Source organism: Natator depressus, chromosome 2 (genome assembly GCF_965152275.1).
Source record: "Natator depressus isolate rNatDep1 chromosome 2, rNatDep2.hap1, whole genome shotgun sequence".
NCBI lineage: Eukaryota > Metazoa > Chordata > Testudines > Cheloniidae > Natator > Natator depressus.
In genome coordinates, this window is record NC_134235.1 from 185,076,873 (window position 1) to 185,094,193 (window position 17,321).

The 17,321-nt window shown below is 42.1% G+C and overlaps 1 protein-coding gene across 1 annotated transcript; it reads right to left on the reverse strand.

The window, feature by feature from the left end:
• Positions 1 to 4,505: 4,505 nt before the first annotated feature.
• XCR1 (X-C motif chemokine receptor 1) lies at positions 4,506 to 5,549 on the reverse strand. Its single transcript, XM_074943277.1, has one exon. The coding sequence runs from the start codon at positions 5,547 to 5,549 to the stop codon at positions 4,506 to 4,508; it is 1,044 nt and encodes a 347-aa protein (XP_074799378.1).
• Positions 5,550 to 17,321: the final 11,772 nt, after the last annotated feature.

Below are 17,321 nucleotides of genomic sequence, written 5' to 3' on the forward strand. Positions count from 1 at the left end.
TCACCTATTTTCACAAAGAACCAATGAAGATCCTTTTTACCCTTATGCTACTCTCCAGATTACTTGAGTATCAGTGACAGAACTCTCAGGTATCACCACATCCATGTTCCTCTTATTTTCACATGTAGCTATTCTTTATATGTAATACAAAATCCCCTCTAGTACTTCATATGGGCTGTTCTCACTTTAACTGAGAGCTAGTCTATATTAGAGATACAAGGAGGGTGAGGTAATTAAATCTTTTATTGGACCAACTTCTGCTGGTGAGAGACAAGCTTTTGAGCTTATACAAAGCTCTTCCCCTTATCTATATAGTATTCTAGCGTCTGTTTCTCATGTGTGTTATGTTTACAGCATACACACAGAGGAGATGGATTATTTTATGTTTATATCTTTCCGAAATGTTGCAACGTAACACTATTTCTTAAAATTCAGAACCCTAACACACAAGAACCCCAAAACAGAGAAAGACAAAAGCAGCCTGCTCCCAAAAGCACAGAGCCACAACTCAACCCACCTTGCTCTAGGCTGGCTGGCTGCAGACTGATTACTCAAGGCCTGGGATAGCATGTTTGCCTGCAGTGCCCCTAGCCTGCAAGCATGAGGAAACTCCTGACACACTTAAAGTGATATCGTATAATTTTAACACTGTTTTCAATACACCACAGTACGCTCTTCCGTTTTGCCTCTTGCACGTGCTGTGATCCTTCAGGCGGCACCTATCAGAATATATTCATTTTCAGATATTTTGAACCAAAATTCAGCAATGGTCAATGGGAGTTCTGAGACCACTTAACACCAGGCTCTATTTCTTCAACAGTCGATATGTAAGAAAAATTTCTTATGAGGCAACGAAAGTGCTTATTTAAAAATAAGTGGAAGAGAGGAAAAATCCAAGGTTGGGGTTGGGGTGTGATGTGCATTGTTATTCCTGATTTTAACAATTTTGGTTTTGGTTTCAAACAGCTGAGCACTGTATTATGGAGTCCCAGTTTTCCGATCTTGCAAAAATTTAAAATTTTGCAAAACATCCCCCTCCTGAATCAGGATGAAAAGTCAAAATCGAGAATTTTCATTTACTGAAAATTTGGAAAAAAAGTGCATCAGGTCAGTTGAAATGTTTCATTTTGATAATTTTAAAACCTTGTTTCAATTTCAACTTTTTTTTTTTACATTTTTAAAAACCAAAAAATATGGCTGCAAAACCAAAAAAAACCCTGAACTTTTCATTTAGTAAATGACAGAACCAAACCTTTCAAAATTCTTTTCTTCAAAGTTTTTTCAAAATGGGAAATTAGTCAACACCAACCTTTCCTTTCCCACAGATGATTTTGGTTTTAACAAACCAATATTTTCTGGCAAAGCTTCATTGAAAAATTCCTGATCAGTTCTACTTATACAGTTACTTTTCAGGCAAAGATACCGTGCCAGATACAGAACAAGGCCTCCAACTGTGGAACCCTGCTGCAGACAAAGTTCTACACATGAAGCAACTTCTGGATCATGTCCCTGTAAGGTAACTCAACAGCATACTAGACATAGTCACAAAAGACAGATATATAAAAACACAGGATATGAAACAATCTAAGGTTTCTTGCACAGCATCCACACTCATCATCCCTAAATGCTGCTGTTTTATTTGGTGCCTGGATTGTCCAGGTTTCAAGTTTGAAAACTGACCCCTGAATTTATACAATGGGCCTAATCTTGCTCCCACTGAAGTCAGTAGCAAAACTGCCACTGATGGCAAATAGAGAATGAGCGGGCCTCAAACTTCAGCACTGTACTATATTTTGCAAAATGAAGATTAAGAGCATTAGGAAGCTACACTATGTACAGTGGTTTATAGTCCACATTCTTGTTTTGGATAATAAATGTCTGTATAGAAAGACAGTGTAGCCTAGTAGATGAAATACTGGACTGGGACTCAGGAGAGCTGGGTTCTAATCCTGGGTCTGTCATTAACCCATGGGTGACCTTGGGCAAATCACTACTCCTCACCGTACCTTGATTCCCTCCCCTGCATCTGTAAAATGGGGGTAATGATATTAACCTCCCCGTAAAGCACTTTGAGATCTGTGGGTGTAAAAACTGTTATATAAAAGAGCTAGATATTTTATATTATAGTAGTGCTTAAGAACCCCAGTTACAGATCAGGGCCCCAGTGCGGTAGGCACTGTACAGACAAGTAAAGAAGACAGTTCCTTCCCAAGAGAGCTCACAATCACATGACAAACTGCAAATACTTCTTCAGGTACAGTTTTAATAGGAATTAATCGAAAACAGAAAACACCAAATGTTACATGTTATTCTGCATTAGTAAAATTCAATTTCTTTTACATACTCCATTTTCAGAAATACAGATATCCTAACCAAAACACAAAGTTAAAAATCAAACTAATTTAACTAAACTGTTTAAAGCTAAAAACCAAAAACAAAAAACCAAACCAAAAAACAATCCACATGGTTAATCTTATCCCTTTATTATATTGCCCAGCCTCATATAGAGTATGAAATAAAACCAAAACAAGAATTAGAGGGTGCCTCATAGCACCTGTCATAGTTAAGTTTTCAGCATCCTTTGAATGATGCAGACAAGGGCCTTAATTAACTCTTGTTTACTCAGGTGTAGCTTTGTTGAAGTCAATGGAATTATTCCTGAATCAGATCCATTTTCCTCTGGGTAGTCTTCATCTGCATAGCTGAAGGCATTTTTGCCCTGATTTTAAGTCTATTGAAGTCAGTGGAAAGAATCTCCTTAATTTCAGTGGTCTTTTGAGGAGTCTCTTTGGCTGGAATCCTCTACCCCAAGCCAAGATACCTCAGCTAAAGACAATGAAAAGGCTTATCCCAAAAGTGTTAGCTGTACAGCAAGGGTAAACTCACTCATGTTTAATGGGATGGATGGATTTCCCCAGAGTAACCCAAATGAGACATGGGAAGATTGAGAATTTAGTTCTGGTAGCTGAATTCAGGCTCAGACTAAAAAGGTACAGTGAAACTTCTCTTAAAACCACCCTAGAATCTGTTGCCTACTAAAGGTCAACTTTAACTACAGATCAGACTAAATTGTAGTGAGGACCACATGGGAACGCTGTAAAGTGGTTGCTTAGGAAAGGGGGTTACCAAATGGAATCAAGAACTAATTCAGGGTCCATTGCAAAGAGCTACATAAATGCAATGTTATGTTTGAGATTCTACACCAAGGTTAAGAAATTGCAAGGACTGGTTTCCAGAGCATCTGTAATGCAGTTATGTTATGAGTAGGCAACAGATGTAACACACATGGCTTGGAGGAAAAACACAGGTTGAAAACGTGAGAGTCTCAGTTCTCGTGAAAATCTTTAGTTAATACTTCTTGACTTATGTGTTCAACATCTCAATAATCCCATTGCAATAATATATAGTTTTGTATTGAAAATACATAATAAAAATAAGCCAATGGAACTAACAACAATTTTAAAATATATTGCATTTAAAATGGATTGTTGCAGGAAGTCAGACTAGATGATCATGATGGTGCCTTCTGGCCTTAAAGTCGAGGAGTCTTACACCTTAAGAGCTAGATTGTCAAAGCTGTGTGCATGCAAGGGTTTGTACATGCCTAAATGCTGCATGTAAATACCAAAAAGCTCACACACCAATCAGCTATTTGCACACATGGGTAATTGCATCTTCGTCTAGCCGACCTAGGCATCTACCTGAGTTGCATAGGCACATCTCATATTTGTATGCATACGCTGGTATACTCAAAGATATGTGCATGCCTAACTTTGACTGGGCCTGCTTTTCAGAGATTCAAACATTTCTGTACATAGATGAAGTATTTTAAATACCAGCTGGAACTGTAAAACAAGCATTTACATTAAGACCTACTGTTCTAGCTTTCTAAAGAAAAACATTTCTTTTACAAATAAAGGAAACAATATCTATTGAGATATCACTATCAAAACAAGAAATGAAGCAGGCTCATTCTTCACTCTTCACACACTCTTCACACAAGAATTAAGAAAGTATTAACACACTCATTAACTTAATTCCTTCTACCACGCATCAACCACCAAAACTTCCTACTGAGGATCAGAAAATGGGTTTGTGTTAATCTTATAATATTAATAGCTTTGTACACAGCAGCAGTGAAAAGTTTACCTTGAAAACATCAGGTATTCTGAGTTATGTAGCTACTGTCAAACTAATAAGACCTGGCTTAATCCCAGGTAGAGACAGTGGGTGAGTTCTGCTCTCATTTACTCTGCTTCAATGCTACTGGATATGATGGAATTGCAGGAATGTAAGTGAGAGCAGAATTTGGCCCCTTATCTAGAAAAGCCTAGAGGTGATGTTACCCCTTCCCCATGGAAATACATTTTCTATTCGTTTTCCACATCTCAAATATTCCAAAGAATAAATATGTGAGTCTTTCAAATGAATGCCTCTAAAATCAACTATTGTTAATGGCTTTAAAATCTGAATATTTCACCATGCTTAGCACTGCAGAGCAGCCTTCAGTAAATGGAATTATCTTCATAGTGGAATTTGCCATGAGAATAAATCCTGGGGCTGGAGCTTTTCCCATTGTTGAATGGCCAGAGGCGATTGCACAGGTGCATCAAATGTCTTCTGAATTTGACCCCAACAAATACATAGAGCACAGGGTTAAGGCAGCAGTGGGAAAAGGCAATTTTGCGGCTGATGTAGAAGGCATATGCAATGTTCTTTTGGATCTCACAGTTCAGAAAGATGTAATGAGCTGGCAAAGTTTGCAGGAAACAGAGTATATTATAAGGTGCCCAACTCAGGAAAAAAGCTGCCACAATGGTAAAGATGAGTCTCACAGTTCTGTGCTTCCTGTGAGATCTTGTTCCGAGCAGAATTTGTAGTATCTTGATGTAACAAAATACAATAACAGCAAAGGAAAAGAGAAAGAAGACATTTCGCTGATAAATTTCCACCCTTTTCCAATGTAAGTCAGTGTAATCACAGGTCCTGAAATCATCCAGATCAATTTGTACTTGGGTGAAAATCATCTCAGGAACCACAACTAACATGCTAGCACCCCAAATGGCCAAGCTCACCTGAATGCCACGCTGGCGTGTCTGAGTACTCAAGGCTGACAAGGGGTTCACCACTGCCAAGTACCGGAGAATAGTCATTGTGGTCAAAAAAATAATACCACTGTAGTAGCTGATGGAGAAAACAGTATTCACAGCCTTGCAGAGGAAATCACCAAAAATCCATCCATGCAAATGATATACGATCCAGAAGGGCAGCATGCAAGAGAAGACCAGGTCAGAGATGCAAAGGTTCATGATGAAGATGTTTGTTAAAGACGCAAGGTTTTCATACTTCATTAGGATCCATAACACCAAACTATTTCCTAGCAGGCTAAGAACAAAAGCCAGAGAGTACAGAATGGTGGTGAGATGGGCACCAAATGTGTGGAGGTCATCCATTTCACACACATTACTAGAGTAGTTAAAATAACTGAAGTTCCCATACTCTTCATAGTCGTCTGAAGATGAGTTTAAGTAATAGTTGGAGTCACCCATTTGGATGTGTGAACCCAAATGGCACTGTCACAGCAACTGGTAGAAACCCCCACAAAGAACCAGACTTCTTATGATATTTTCTGTGACCAGTAGGGTCTTCTCTTATCTAAGCCTTTAAGTTTCTGTGCATGCCACAAATGGAGTAGTGAAATTTCTTCTGTTTTACTGTGGGGGCGTGATTTAAATTTTATGTCTTTACCCTGAGGAGCTGGAATATGGTCACAAATGGAATTTTACATTAATAGAACATTAGGCACAGACTTCAATTTTTGCATTTCTTAATTAGTTAAAATTCGAAGTCTCAAAAGCAAGGTAATCAGTTTGCACATTATAGCTGCCAACAACTGAATATTTTACCTGGGATAATTCCAGCTAGAGTTGTGTGCACACTGATGTATCTATATTTAAGGACAGTTATCAGGACTTCAGAACCCATCCAGTTTTTACACTGTTCTGAAAAGATATTTACCCAACACGTGATCCTGTTTCACGATTCAATTCTGCAGAAAACTTATAAAACCAGGCAAACTTCCAATGCCAGTATAGAAATAGATAAAAAATACAAATAGATTAACATTAGTAATGAGAGGATTTTTCAAATTAGTATTCTAAAAGAGAACAAACTGCAGCAACTGCAAACACTTTCGCATAATATTGGGTTGGAAATGAACACGTCGAAGACAAAGTGGATGCAGAATGAACATTGTGCAGAAGGAATCATCACTGTAAACGGGAAAGAAGTCGAGGAGGTTGAAAAATATATTTACCTGGGTCAGCAGCTGAGCAGAGACAACTCATTCGAAGGGGAATGCTGTAGGAGGCGAAAGGCAGGGTGGGCAAGTTTCAACAAAATAAAGACGTCTAACGGATGATGAACTGCCCATGAAGAAAAGGAAAGCACTGTTTAACTCCACTCTTCTGCCAGCAATGATATACAGAGCAGAAAGCTGGTCAACAACGAAAGCAGAGGAAGAAAAATTTGCTGTCACCCAGAGAGCAATGGAAAGGCAAATGTGTAAGATATCACTCTGTGATCACATACCGAATGAGGAGATCAGAAGGTGTACATAGGTGAATGATGTAGCGCAGGTGACGTACGACGCAAAGCGGAGCTGGGCGGGTCATGTAGTCTGCAGGCAAGACAATAGGTGGACAACCCGCATCAGTGACTGGATCCCCAGAGACCATAAGCGACCACGGGGCAGACCGAAAACGCGCTGGGCTGATCCCATGACAAAACTTTTTGGCTAGAAATGGAAAGAACATGCTCACAACAAAACAGAATGGTGTGGCGTCGACTTGTGTTTGTGGAGGGACAGACGAGGACAAGCCAGACAAAGGTGATTCTAAAATATATAATGGTGTTGATCCAGCTCCCGTTGAAGTCAACAGAAATTTAGTCACTGATTTCAATAGGAGCAGAAGCAGACTCATGATGTTTCTTTATTTCCCTCTTCTCTACCTTCCTTTCCTGAACTTTTCATAGAATATCAGGATTGGAAGGGACCTCAGGAGGTCATCTAGTCCAACCCCCTGCTCAAAGCAGGACCGATCCCCAACTAAATCATCCCAGCCAGGGCTTTGTCAAGCCTGACCTTAAAAACTTCTAAGGAAGGAGATTCCACCATCTCCCTAGGTAACACATTCCAGTGTTTCACCACTCTCCTAGTGAAAACATTTTTCCTAATATCCAACCTAAACCTCCCCCACTGCAACTTGAGACCATTACTCCTTGTTCTGTCATCTGCTACCACTGAGAACCATCTTTTCCCCATTGAGTCCTTCCTTGTGTTGTTCCCTTTGACTCACCATCTGCCACTTTTACAATAATGCAAATCTGAAAGAAAAATCTCCTGGATCATTTATGGGCTTTCCTTATTTACACAAGTAGTTCTATTTGTTGCAGGAGTGCTCTATGGCTGTGTATATGTAAATAGTTAATAGACAAAGTGCTAGTGGATGGTGCTCAAGAACATGGAGCATAGTTCCTAAGTACGACCAGTAAAACTTGTGCACTGCCTATGACTTCCTCTGTGCTGATGTTTAAAAGAAGCTCTTATGACCATTGACTTCAGAAGGCAACCTGTAGGAATTGGCCCAGAGTTTATTGCTTTAAGACCAACTTCTCAAAAGTGGCCTCTGATTTTGTATGCTTCAGTTCTGGTGAACCAAACTTAGGATACCTACGGCCTGATTCTTCCAGAAGTGTTAAATACCCAGAGCTTTAGTTGAGTCAACGGGAACAGCAGGTGATTGGCATTTCTGAATATCAAGTCTATGACTTTTCAAGTGGGGCATCCAAAAATTGAGACATCTGTTATAAATGACCATTTTTATTCCTGCTTGCCTCTGTGAGTGATGCCACCATTCGTTTTTTCTGCTACACTGATTTATAGGAAGGGCAAGGTGATTTTTCTTTTTAAATGGTTATGAAACTGGGATCTTTTACTGGTATCATTCAAATGAAATGGAAGTCAATAAATACATGAAAGATGAATGTTTGAAACTTACAACTCCTGATTTTGATTAAGACCTAAAATTAAAGGGCAAAATTCTGCCCTGATGCACACCTCAGACACTGACCTATTTGCTGGTGTTGGGAGGTCACAGTTCTGAGAGGAATTTGTACCAGTAACTCTCAGGGTATACCCTAAACAATAATACCAGCAGTCATTGGCATATTCCCTGTCGGCAGCATTGGTCTCACCACTCAGGGGGCCTATGGCTCAGTGACCCCCTGTAAGAACCTGCAGGACTAGAAGTGGGAATCCTAGGGGGTGTTAGACCACTGACCCCTCCACATCACCCCAGGAAGGTTATGCTAGAATCCTGCCAGAGGACCTTGTGAAGCTGGGACCAGCAGGAAGTACCACGCAGCAGGACCTGAGTGGCAGCTCCTCGCAGCCCACTGATTGGCTGGCACTAGTACTTAAGCCAGGAAGCCATGACAGGGAGTTGTATGAGCAACAATTCAGTCTGCTTTGCTTCAGACCCTGAGCATGAGAGATCCCAGACTCCAACTTCTGACCCTGCGGCCCTGCCCAAACCTGACTCTTGATTTACCCTCTGGCCTGTCTGAGACTCGGACTTCCCAGTACCTGGCCCTGCCTGCCTGCTGATGCCTGACTCCTGGTTTGCCCTCTGGCCTGTCTCAGACTCTGATCTTCTGGTACCCGAATTGGCCCGACTCCCACTCAGACCACTAGGTCTGATTGACCACCCAAGACCTGGTCGTGACACTCACTGGGCTATGGTAGCCACTCACTCAAACTTGATCAGATAGGCCTCTGAACCTAGACAGGGTGGAGTGGAACTGTTGCTTGAAGTAGCCACCTAGTCCATGGTGATGTGCCCCTGAAATAATAGCTTCTGGAACTGCTCTTGCTGCTGTTGTGCTGTTATCTGGGCCTGCTGAAACTGCTGTTGGCCTGCTTTCTGGGCATGCTGCTGACATATTAGCCATTTCAGGAGGGCCTGAAACCCAAATTGACACAAGGTTGGCAATAGCCTCTAGCCGTTCTCCTGCTATGCTGTTTTACAAGCAATAAACTAAAATATACAAACCCAAAAAGTATCAGCTCTCCAGAGTAGCTCCTAAGCTTCCTCAGAACTCCCTACCTTGGATTCCGGTTAGCAGTTCTGGAGGAGCGAACTACTTCACCCTCATTAACCCTCCTTAGGATATCAACAAGGCTTCTCGGCTCCCTCTATGAGACACCCAGAAACTTGTGCACCCCTGGCATACACAGAAATAGGATTTGGAAAATAAACTAGGTGATGACTGGGATGGGCCTGGGGACTTCAGAGAGAAGACAGACAATATCATTGTAAAAACATTTAAATAAAGCCTTAGAGCAGATCATAAACCCGTGACCAAATAATTCACAAGAAATAGTGCTTGATGAAAACTAACTTGTTTCCTGCTCTATCCTCACAAACATCAAGCAAGCAGCACTGAAAACCCAAGACATCACAAACCAGCTTCTCACTTTCCTTCTGAAAGGCAATCTTTGGTTAGAGGCACAGGTACTTGCTACTTAATAAAATGGTAGTTAGGCACCTAGGCACTTCTGAAAATCCCACAAGGTGCCTATTGCATCCTTAGGCACCTAAATACCTTCAAATTACTCAGGATTTATACCCATATAACCAAACCGAATTTGGCTCCAAAGGTAGAAATTTCCCTAATTTTTGCCATTAGGACACATATGAAGAGAACAAAATACATTGTTCTAGTTAGAATAATTCCTACCATGGTTGCACATTTAGGAATATTGTTTTAATTGTACACAGGTGGTAACATTAGCTTCAGCTGTTAATTAAAAAAAAACTTCTGCTTTTTCCTATATTTGCTGTTCTCAGTGGTTATATTGTTATGCTCTGAACTTCATTTTTTCCTTCAAGATACCTTCTGGTAATGTCACAAATGAGGAAATAGGACTTTCATTAATATATGAAGATGTTTTAAAATAAACCCTGCATTTTCTTCTAGCGGTTTCATTCACAATGTCAAAACTACACGAACTATGTGTTAAAGATGTTGATTAATTTACATGTAAAGATTTGCAGTACAATGCACGATATGTAATAATAATGTGGTTGTATAAAAGCCACCATCCACTTACAAGACACAATTATAGGCATTTTTAGACTTTAAACAGCCTTTAGACTGCCTGCTGTGTGGGTTTTTTGTTTGTTTTAAAACCTTCAGGAGCAAATGAGCAGCTGCTGTAAACTCATTTAAGCCAGTGGAGTTACAAGTATATGCAGGGACACATATTAGTTTGGCAACTCAATCCTAAATAATGATGAACAGGGACTGAAAGTGAACACTTATGTGAGGATACTTGTACTCAGTAGGGCTGGCTGAAATGTTTCTGTCAAAACCCAAACTTAGTTTTTGATTACATTAAAGTTTTCACAGAAAGTGTCTGCTTTCCTTTTAAACTTTTCATTTAGGGAGTCAGAGGGAGGAGACAGGACTTTTCAGTTTTTTTGACCAAAAACCAGAAAGGAGTTTTGGTCAAAAAGTCAAAATTTTCAGCAAAGAACCCACTTTCCACCCATATCTAGTGCTCAGAAAAGAAGCTCAAAATCCCACCCAGTCTAATAGTATTATACCTAGGAGAGGCAGTCTACTATTTAAGGCAGAGGGATGAGCATCAGGACTCCTGGGTTCTTTTCTCATCTCTACCAGTGACAGCATGTATGAAACAACTTTTGTGTAAATCACTCTTCTGTGCCTCATGTTCTCCATCTGTAATATCTCAGAGATTCTGGGAGGCTTAGTCTACAACAGCACTTTTGTTGGCAAAATGTGTGTCACTCAGAGGCGTGAAAAAACCCACCCCTGAGCGACATAAGTTTTGCCAGCATAAGTGCTTGTGTGCATGGTGCTATGTTCGTGGGAGATGCTTTCTTGCCAACACAGCTACCACCGCTTGTTGGGCTGGTTTTATTATGGAGATGGGAGAGCTCTCTCCCATTGGCATAACGTGGCTACATGAGCCATCGTACAGCTGTGCTGCTGTAAGTTTGAAAGTGTAGACATTCATTTGTAAAGCAATTTTGAGATCCCCTGACATAAAGGTGTTAAGTGCTTTTGTTTTGTGGCTTGTCCTCCTTTCCCCATTCCCTACTGGGCCCCCCCTCTTGCCTGCAGACATATATGCGCTACTTTTGCTACAAAACCAAAATCCAACATAAAGCAAGTGACCAAATAAGTTATTAGTAATGAAAGGAAAAGTTGCTTGGATGTACACATGAAATAACACAATAGACTTTTTCTTTATCTAGTACAAGAGATGCATACAATGTACAGTCTAGCAGTAGCTGTTTCATACCTTTAATTTGATTGTTTATCTTCATCACCCTGTAACTGCTCTTGCAGTTTGATAAATGTTTTAATCTCTTCTCATCCATGTCACCTTACCATAGACAGATGGTCTAGACTGGAGGCAATATGCACTGTAAATAATCTACACATAAAACTGCACTCATTTAAAAGTGGGTTTTTGTTTTTTTTTTAAATTATTTGGTTACACCAGTGCAAGTTTGGATGTAGACAAGGTCTAAGAAAATTCATATTCAGATCTCCACGACCTAGGCCAAGTCTGCACACAGATTTTGTGCCAGTACAGCTATATTGGGTAGGGTGTTTTTTTTTAAACCCGAAAGAATTATACCAGTACAACCCACTGGTGTGAACACAGTTATATTGGTATAAAGATTCCTTACAGATGTATAGCTGCTTATACATCAAGGGGGCTATGCTTCTTTCACTATGCAGGAATAGCTAAAATGGTACAGCTTTTGTCTTCAGACAAGCCCTTAGCATCAGCCACTTATTCAGCTGAGAGGGCTGTGCATAGGGAAGACTTCAAATGCAATGCTCAGAATTATTTTCATGAGAGTAATTTTACCTAGCTAAAAGAACTAAGAATAATTCTAATTGTGCACATGCAGTTTTGCATGCCTTAGCCTTCAGGTGCATGCTTAACTAACATCTTCTGGAAAAAACAAACAAACAAAAACTCCTCCAGAAATAAAGTTGTGGCCTAATTCTCCTCTTAACTACACTACTGTAAATCAGGAGTCACACCCTTGAGGTCAATGTAGTTATTTGGGTGGTAAAGCTGGTATTAGGTCAACTTGAGTACTTAAATGTGTGCTCCAGTCTTTATTTTGAGATTATGCATTAGAAACTTAGCCTCTAAGCAGAAACATACATATGTATTAGATAGTATTATCTCAGGTTAGGAAGAGAATAAATATAAAACTTCATGTAATTAAATGACAAGGAAACCGGTGTCTTTGTGCAAACCAAACCAAGGCACTTTGACCTAGCAATCTACCCTTGTCTCTGGGGTACAGAGACATGGGCCAATGCCAGACACAGGGGAAGGAGCTGCAGAAGGTGTCCAGAAGACCGAGAACAGCCCCAAGGCTGATGCTGCTCCCAGGACCATCCACATTACAAACAGCTCTATGTCCTACTGAGACAGGACCCATAACTTCCTGCCAAGAACAATGGGCACTCCCGCTTGAAATGGCAGCTGAGGAGGAGATGACTGATAGCAGGGACATGGACTCTGCCAGACTGACTAACAGACCCACAGCCTCTGCCAGACAGATCTACAGACCCTGCCAGACAGACCGAGCTGGACCCACAAAGCCAATTCATCACTAAGGAAGGGGACTCAGATAGGTGTCACTTAGTAGGACTGGCCCATTAATGCAGGTCATTTTGTTTGTTTACCCTAGGGCCCCTGAAACATCACCAACTTCTCAAAATGGCAGTCGACTGCTTCCAGGGACTAGCCCCTTTATTTTAAAAAGCATCAAGCGGCAGTACCCCCAAAAGCCAGAAACCAGCTAAGAAGCATTCCTAAATACATAGTTCTGCGAAACAGAAGCTAAGCACTTGCACGGATTCCAGCCCACATTCCCAATACGTTCTTCTACAGCACTTGTGTTGGAATGATTTCATGCAGCTTTCTGAGACCCAAAAAGCAAGAATGCATTACTTGCAAACTGGGGTTAGAGTCAGGAAAGAAGCAGCCGTATGTGGTAAACTCATGACTTGCCTCGCATCCCTAACGGTCGGATGCAGGAACCCTTGGCTGCTCGTGGAGAAGGCATTAGCATGCACAGCTCTGCACTCTTGTGGTACTGTTTCACAGGCCTTTTCCAGCAAATAGCATTTAATCTTTGCCCAAACGTTTCTAGGGAGAGCTGCCTGGTTTTTCCCACCACAGTAGGGCACCTTCCCATGCCACTTTGTACGAACTGATTGGTGGATCATACCTGTGAAGCATCTGGTAGTGTAGGGCTCTGGTTGACCACCCATCCTCTCCAGCAGCACCCTGCTGTGGCCCTTGAGACGCTCATAAAGGGATATATCCTCAAAGATCATGGCTGCCTAGAATTTAGCAATCTCTACTATACCACCCTGAAAGTTACCCCCGCCCTCCACTCCCAACCCCCACCCTTATGGCTAAAGGGGTTAAACATACAGCATGGCGAATATATGGTGTACCAGGAAACAATGGTCACTGTAAGCCTTTAAAACAAAGAAAGGACCAAGATGGGAAAACAGAATTATAGCAGTTATTCCCTACACAAACACCTAACAATGACTCGGTCTATCCTTGACCTTGGTTGGGGTATCCTGGAGGCACATCCCTTCTGCACAGGCTGACTAACTCAGCATGATAAGGAGGAAACTGGCAAGGGAAGACGTGTTTTCTAAACTGGTCCAGACCATTCAGCCCAGAGCCCACAAGACTCAGGAATGGCAGGAATCAGGGCCATCCCTAACAGGGTGCAGGGCCTCGGACAAATCAGCCTGTAAGGGGCCCCCGGGGCAGAAGGGCAATGGATGAGGTCAGCCTGGCACTGGCGTGTTCCAGCGGCGCTAGGATGCTGGCAGCTGGTGCAGCAGCAGGCGAGCAAGAAAAAGAAACAACACGCACTTCCTGCCAGGGAGTGCAGAACTGATCCCCGCTGCTGGTGTCAGCCCCTCCTCCCCCGCGCCGGCCTGGCCCCTCAAACCCCTAACCCCACCCCCTGGGCTGGCCTATCCCCCCAGGCACCCCTAACCCCACCGTCCTGGGCCGGCCTAGTGCCCCCTGCACGACACATGCGCACTGAAGCTCGGGCCCCCCCAAAGCATGGGGCCCAGAGCAGTCACCCCGATTAGCCAGACCAAAGGGACAGCTCTAGCAGGGGTGTATGCATGAGGAGAAAAAGACTAGAAAATTAGGTTGACTTAACTGTTTCAGACAGAGGTGTGAAAATTCCACCCCGCCCCCCCGAGTAGCATACTTAAGCCAACTTAAGTCCCTGTGTAGACAGCGCTAGGTTGACTGAAGAATTCTTCCATCGATCCAGCCTCTCAGGGAGGTGGATTACCTATGCCGATAGGAGAATCCCTCCTGTTGGCAGAGATAGTGTCTACACTGAAGCACTACAGTGCCTGCCTAACTTCGTCCTGCTACCCAGCCAGTAGCATTTCCCCTGGGCCTGTCAGATGATATACAATACATAGCATGCAACCACGGAATATCTCCATCACTGAGATCGAGCTTGTCATCAGAAATCTCCACCCACCCTTCAGTCTTCCAAATGCACACTCCACAACCATCCTGCATCTGCTCAGGCAATAGTTAAATCTTTCCTCACTTCTGTCCAAGTGCCAGGAATGTGGCTTCATTAGCAGAGAAAGCAAAGGGCAGACTGGGTCCCTGGGGAAGGGGGGTGGGAATCACAACCGGCATTGCAACCCTATTTGCAACCCCATTAATGTCAATAGGGCACCTCAGGAAAATGTCCTTACTTTCAACTTACCAAAAAGTCCTGTATTCCTACAGATACAAGCATCATGGAACTTCCCCGGCTGGCCAACAATAGTGTCACTAAGTTATCCACTAAACACGTGCATGGAGAACCAAGGAGAAGTACCCCTTTCTTTTTACATATTCAGAAACAAGGCAGGAGGAAGGAACAGCCAGAATCAAGATGTGTCCCCCATTTATCACCCCATCACAATTAGGAGCCCTTGTCACCAAATCCATCTGTTATTTCCTGGACGTTGCCCAGCATGACAAGCCTGTGCAGGAGAATATGCTTATTTGTCTTGCACACCTGCATGATGACCACCGCCCACGTAGATTTTCCAACCCCAAATTGTTTGACGTAAATGATAGTTAGGCCCTTTAAAAAAAAAATCCACTAGGTGCCTAGGTCCTTATCTGCATCTTCAGGTGTCTAAATACCTTTGGAAGTGTAAGAACTTCTCCATGCCTCAATCCCTGCCCCGCTCCCACCCCCCATGTGTAAAATAAGGTTAACACTTACCTACTTCAGAGACATACCCGCAGACTTTAATATCTGTCAAGTGTTCTGCTTTTTTTTGTTGTTGTTGGATGGCTATTGAAGTGAAAAACTCAAAGTTTAGAGGCAAACAAAGGTTTAGTCTCCACTCAGAAGAGCATCTGAAAAGCACATCAATTTAATAAAAACATCATGATTAAAAAAAAAAAAAAGCTATAACTAGGCTGAAGTTCAGTCAGTACCAAGAGACTGAGGTAATATGTTTTATTGGACCAACTTCCGTCAGTGAGAGAGACAAGCTTTCAAGCTACACAGAGCTCTTCTTGAGATCTAGGAAACATACTCAGAGTTGTCACAGCTAAATACAAGGTGGTGCTGATTGTTTAGCATAAGATGTTAAGACTAAATAGTTGCACCATATGCCTCAGTGTGGGTGAAACGAGACAATCATTGCACTCTCAAATGAACTTACATAGAAAAATTATAAGAAACACACCATATGCCTCATGGGTGAGCACTTTTCAAAAAAAATGATCACTCTGTATCTGACTTCTCGTCCTCAAAGGAAACCTGCACAACATCTTCAAGAGATGAGCCTGGGAAGCTTAAATTCATAACTTTGCTAGACGCTAAAGGTCATGGCCTGAATAAAAACACTGGATTTATGGCTCATTACAATGATCTATCACCCACTAACCCTCCTTTGTCCTATGACTACAGAGTTGTTAACTGCCCATTTAACCTTGAATGGTCTCTTGCAACATGTTAATTCCTTAGACTAAACAATCTGTTCCACCTTGTGTTTAGCTGTGACCCTCTAAGAACCTTTCCCAGACCCAAAGAAGAGCTCTGTATAAGTTAGAAAGCTTGTCTCTCTCACCAACAGAAGTTGGTCCAATTAAAGACATTACCTCACCCACCTTGTCTGTCTGGGACCAACATATAAATACAATAGAATAATATTCTGGGACCAACATAGCTACAACACTGCAAGTAGTCAGTACAAAGCCTCTTAAAGGAATTGGGTAAAGATAAAAACCACTAGTGAAGATGTGAAAGCATACAGAGGACAATACGGTTTCAAATCTGCAAGCTGTCATCTGCATTGCTGATCTGAAACAGCTCTTTATATTAAAAAGATTTTGTACATAATAGCAGAATCTGAGTGTAGGTAACATTTTCAGAAAAGGCCATCATTCAAGAGCCAGAGTCACACCGGAAGTTAGTTGGACTTCAGCTCCCTCTAATCAACATTTCACAGGTTTAAGAACCGCAGGTGCTCTTGAATCTTACCCTGCCTCTTAAAGCAAAATCTGCTGTTGAATGGGGTTCATTTGTGAACACATCACGCATAGGTCACCAGTTTAACGTAGGAGCTTAGTTGTGTTCTGTTGCTTTGCCAACACTATGGATTTTTACCAACTGGTGTTGGGCAAGTAACTGATTTTTCAGATCACTGGCAGTGCCAAAAAAAACAAACAAACAAAAGTTGTTTCATATCACCAACATTTTTCAAAATTTCTGGTAAATGATAAAAAATTAAACGTAGGGCATGTCTACAAGGAGACGAACTGCGTGGCAAGCCAGGGTGTGAATGGACAGCACATTTGCCTGTTGCGCGGCAGCTGGCCACGTGGCTAGGCTAGTGCGCTGTTCGTTCACAACCTGGCTTGCCACGCGCTAAGTCTCCGAGTAGACCAGCCCTTCGAATCAAATGAAACATTTGGGGAAGAAGAGCTAGATTCACAAGGCGCCATCGGTGTCATTCCCAAAACAAAGCAAAACAGCTTCTACAGGAGAGATTCACAGACACCCCCCATCCAGAATAGCCAATAACTTGGTGGTGAGAGCACTCACCAGGGATGTGGGTGACCTTGGCTCAAGTCCCTGCTCCTAGGTCTCCCATATGCCAGGTGAGTGCTGTAACCATTGGGCTGT

Bases quoted from the DNA above. Each gene is read 5' to 3' on its own strand.
- XCR1 (XM_074943277.1), bottom strand. From the start codon at position 5,549: ATGGGTGACTCCAACTATTACTTAAACTCATCTTCAGACGACTATGAA.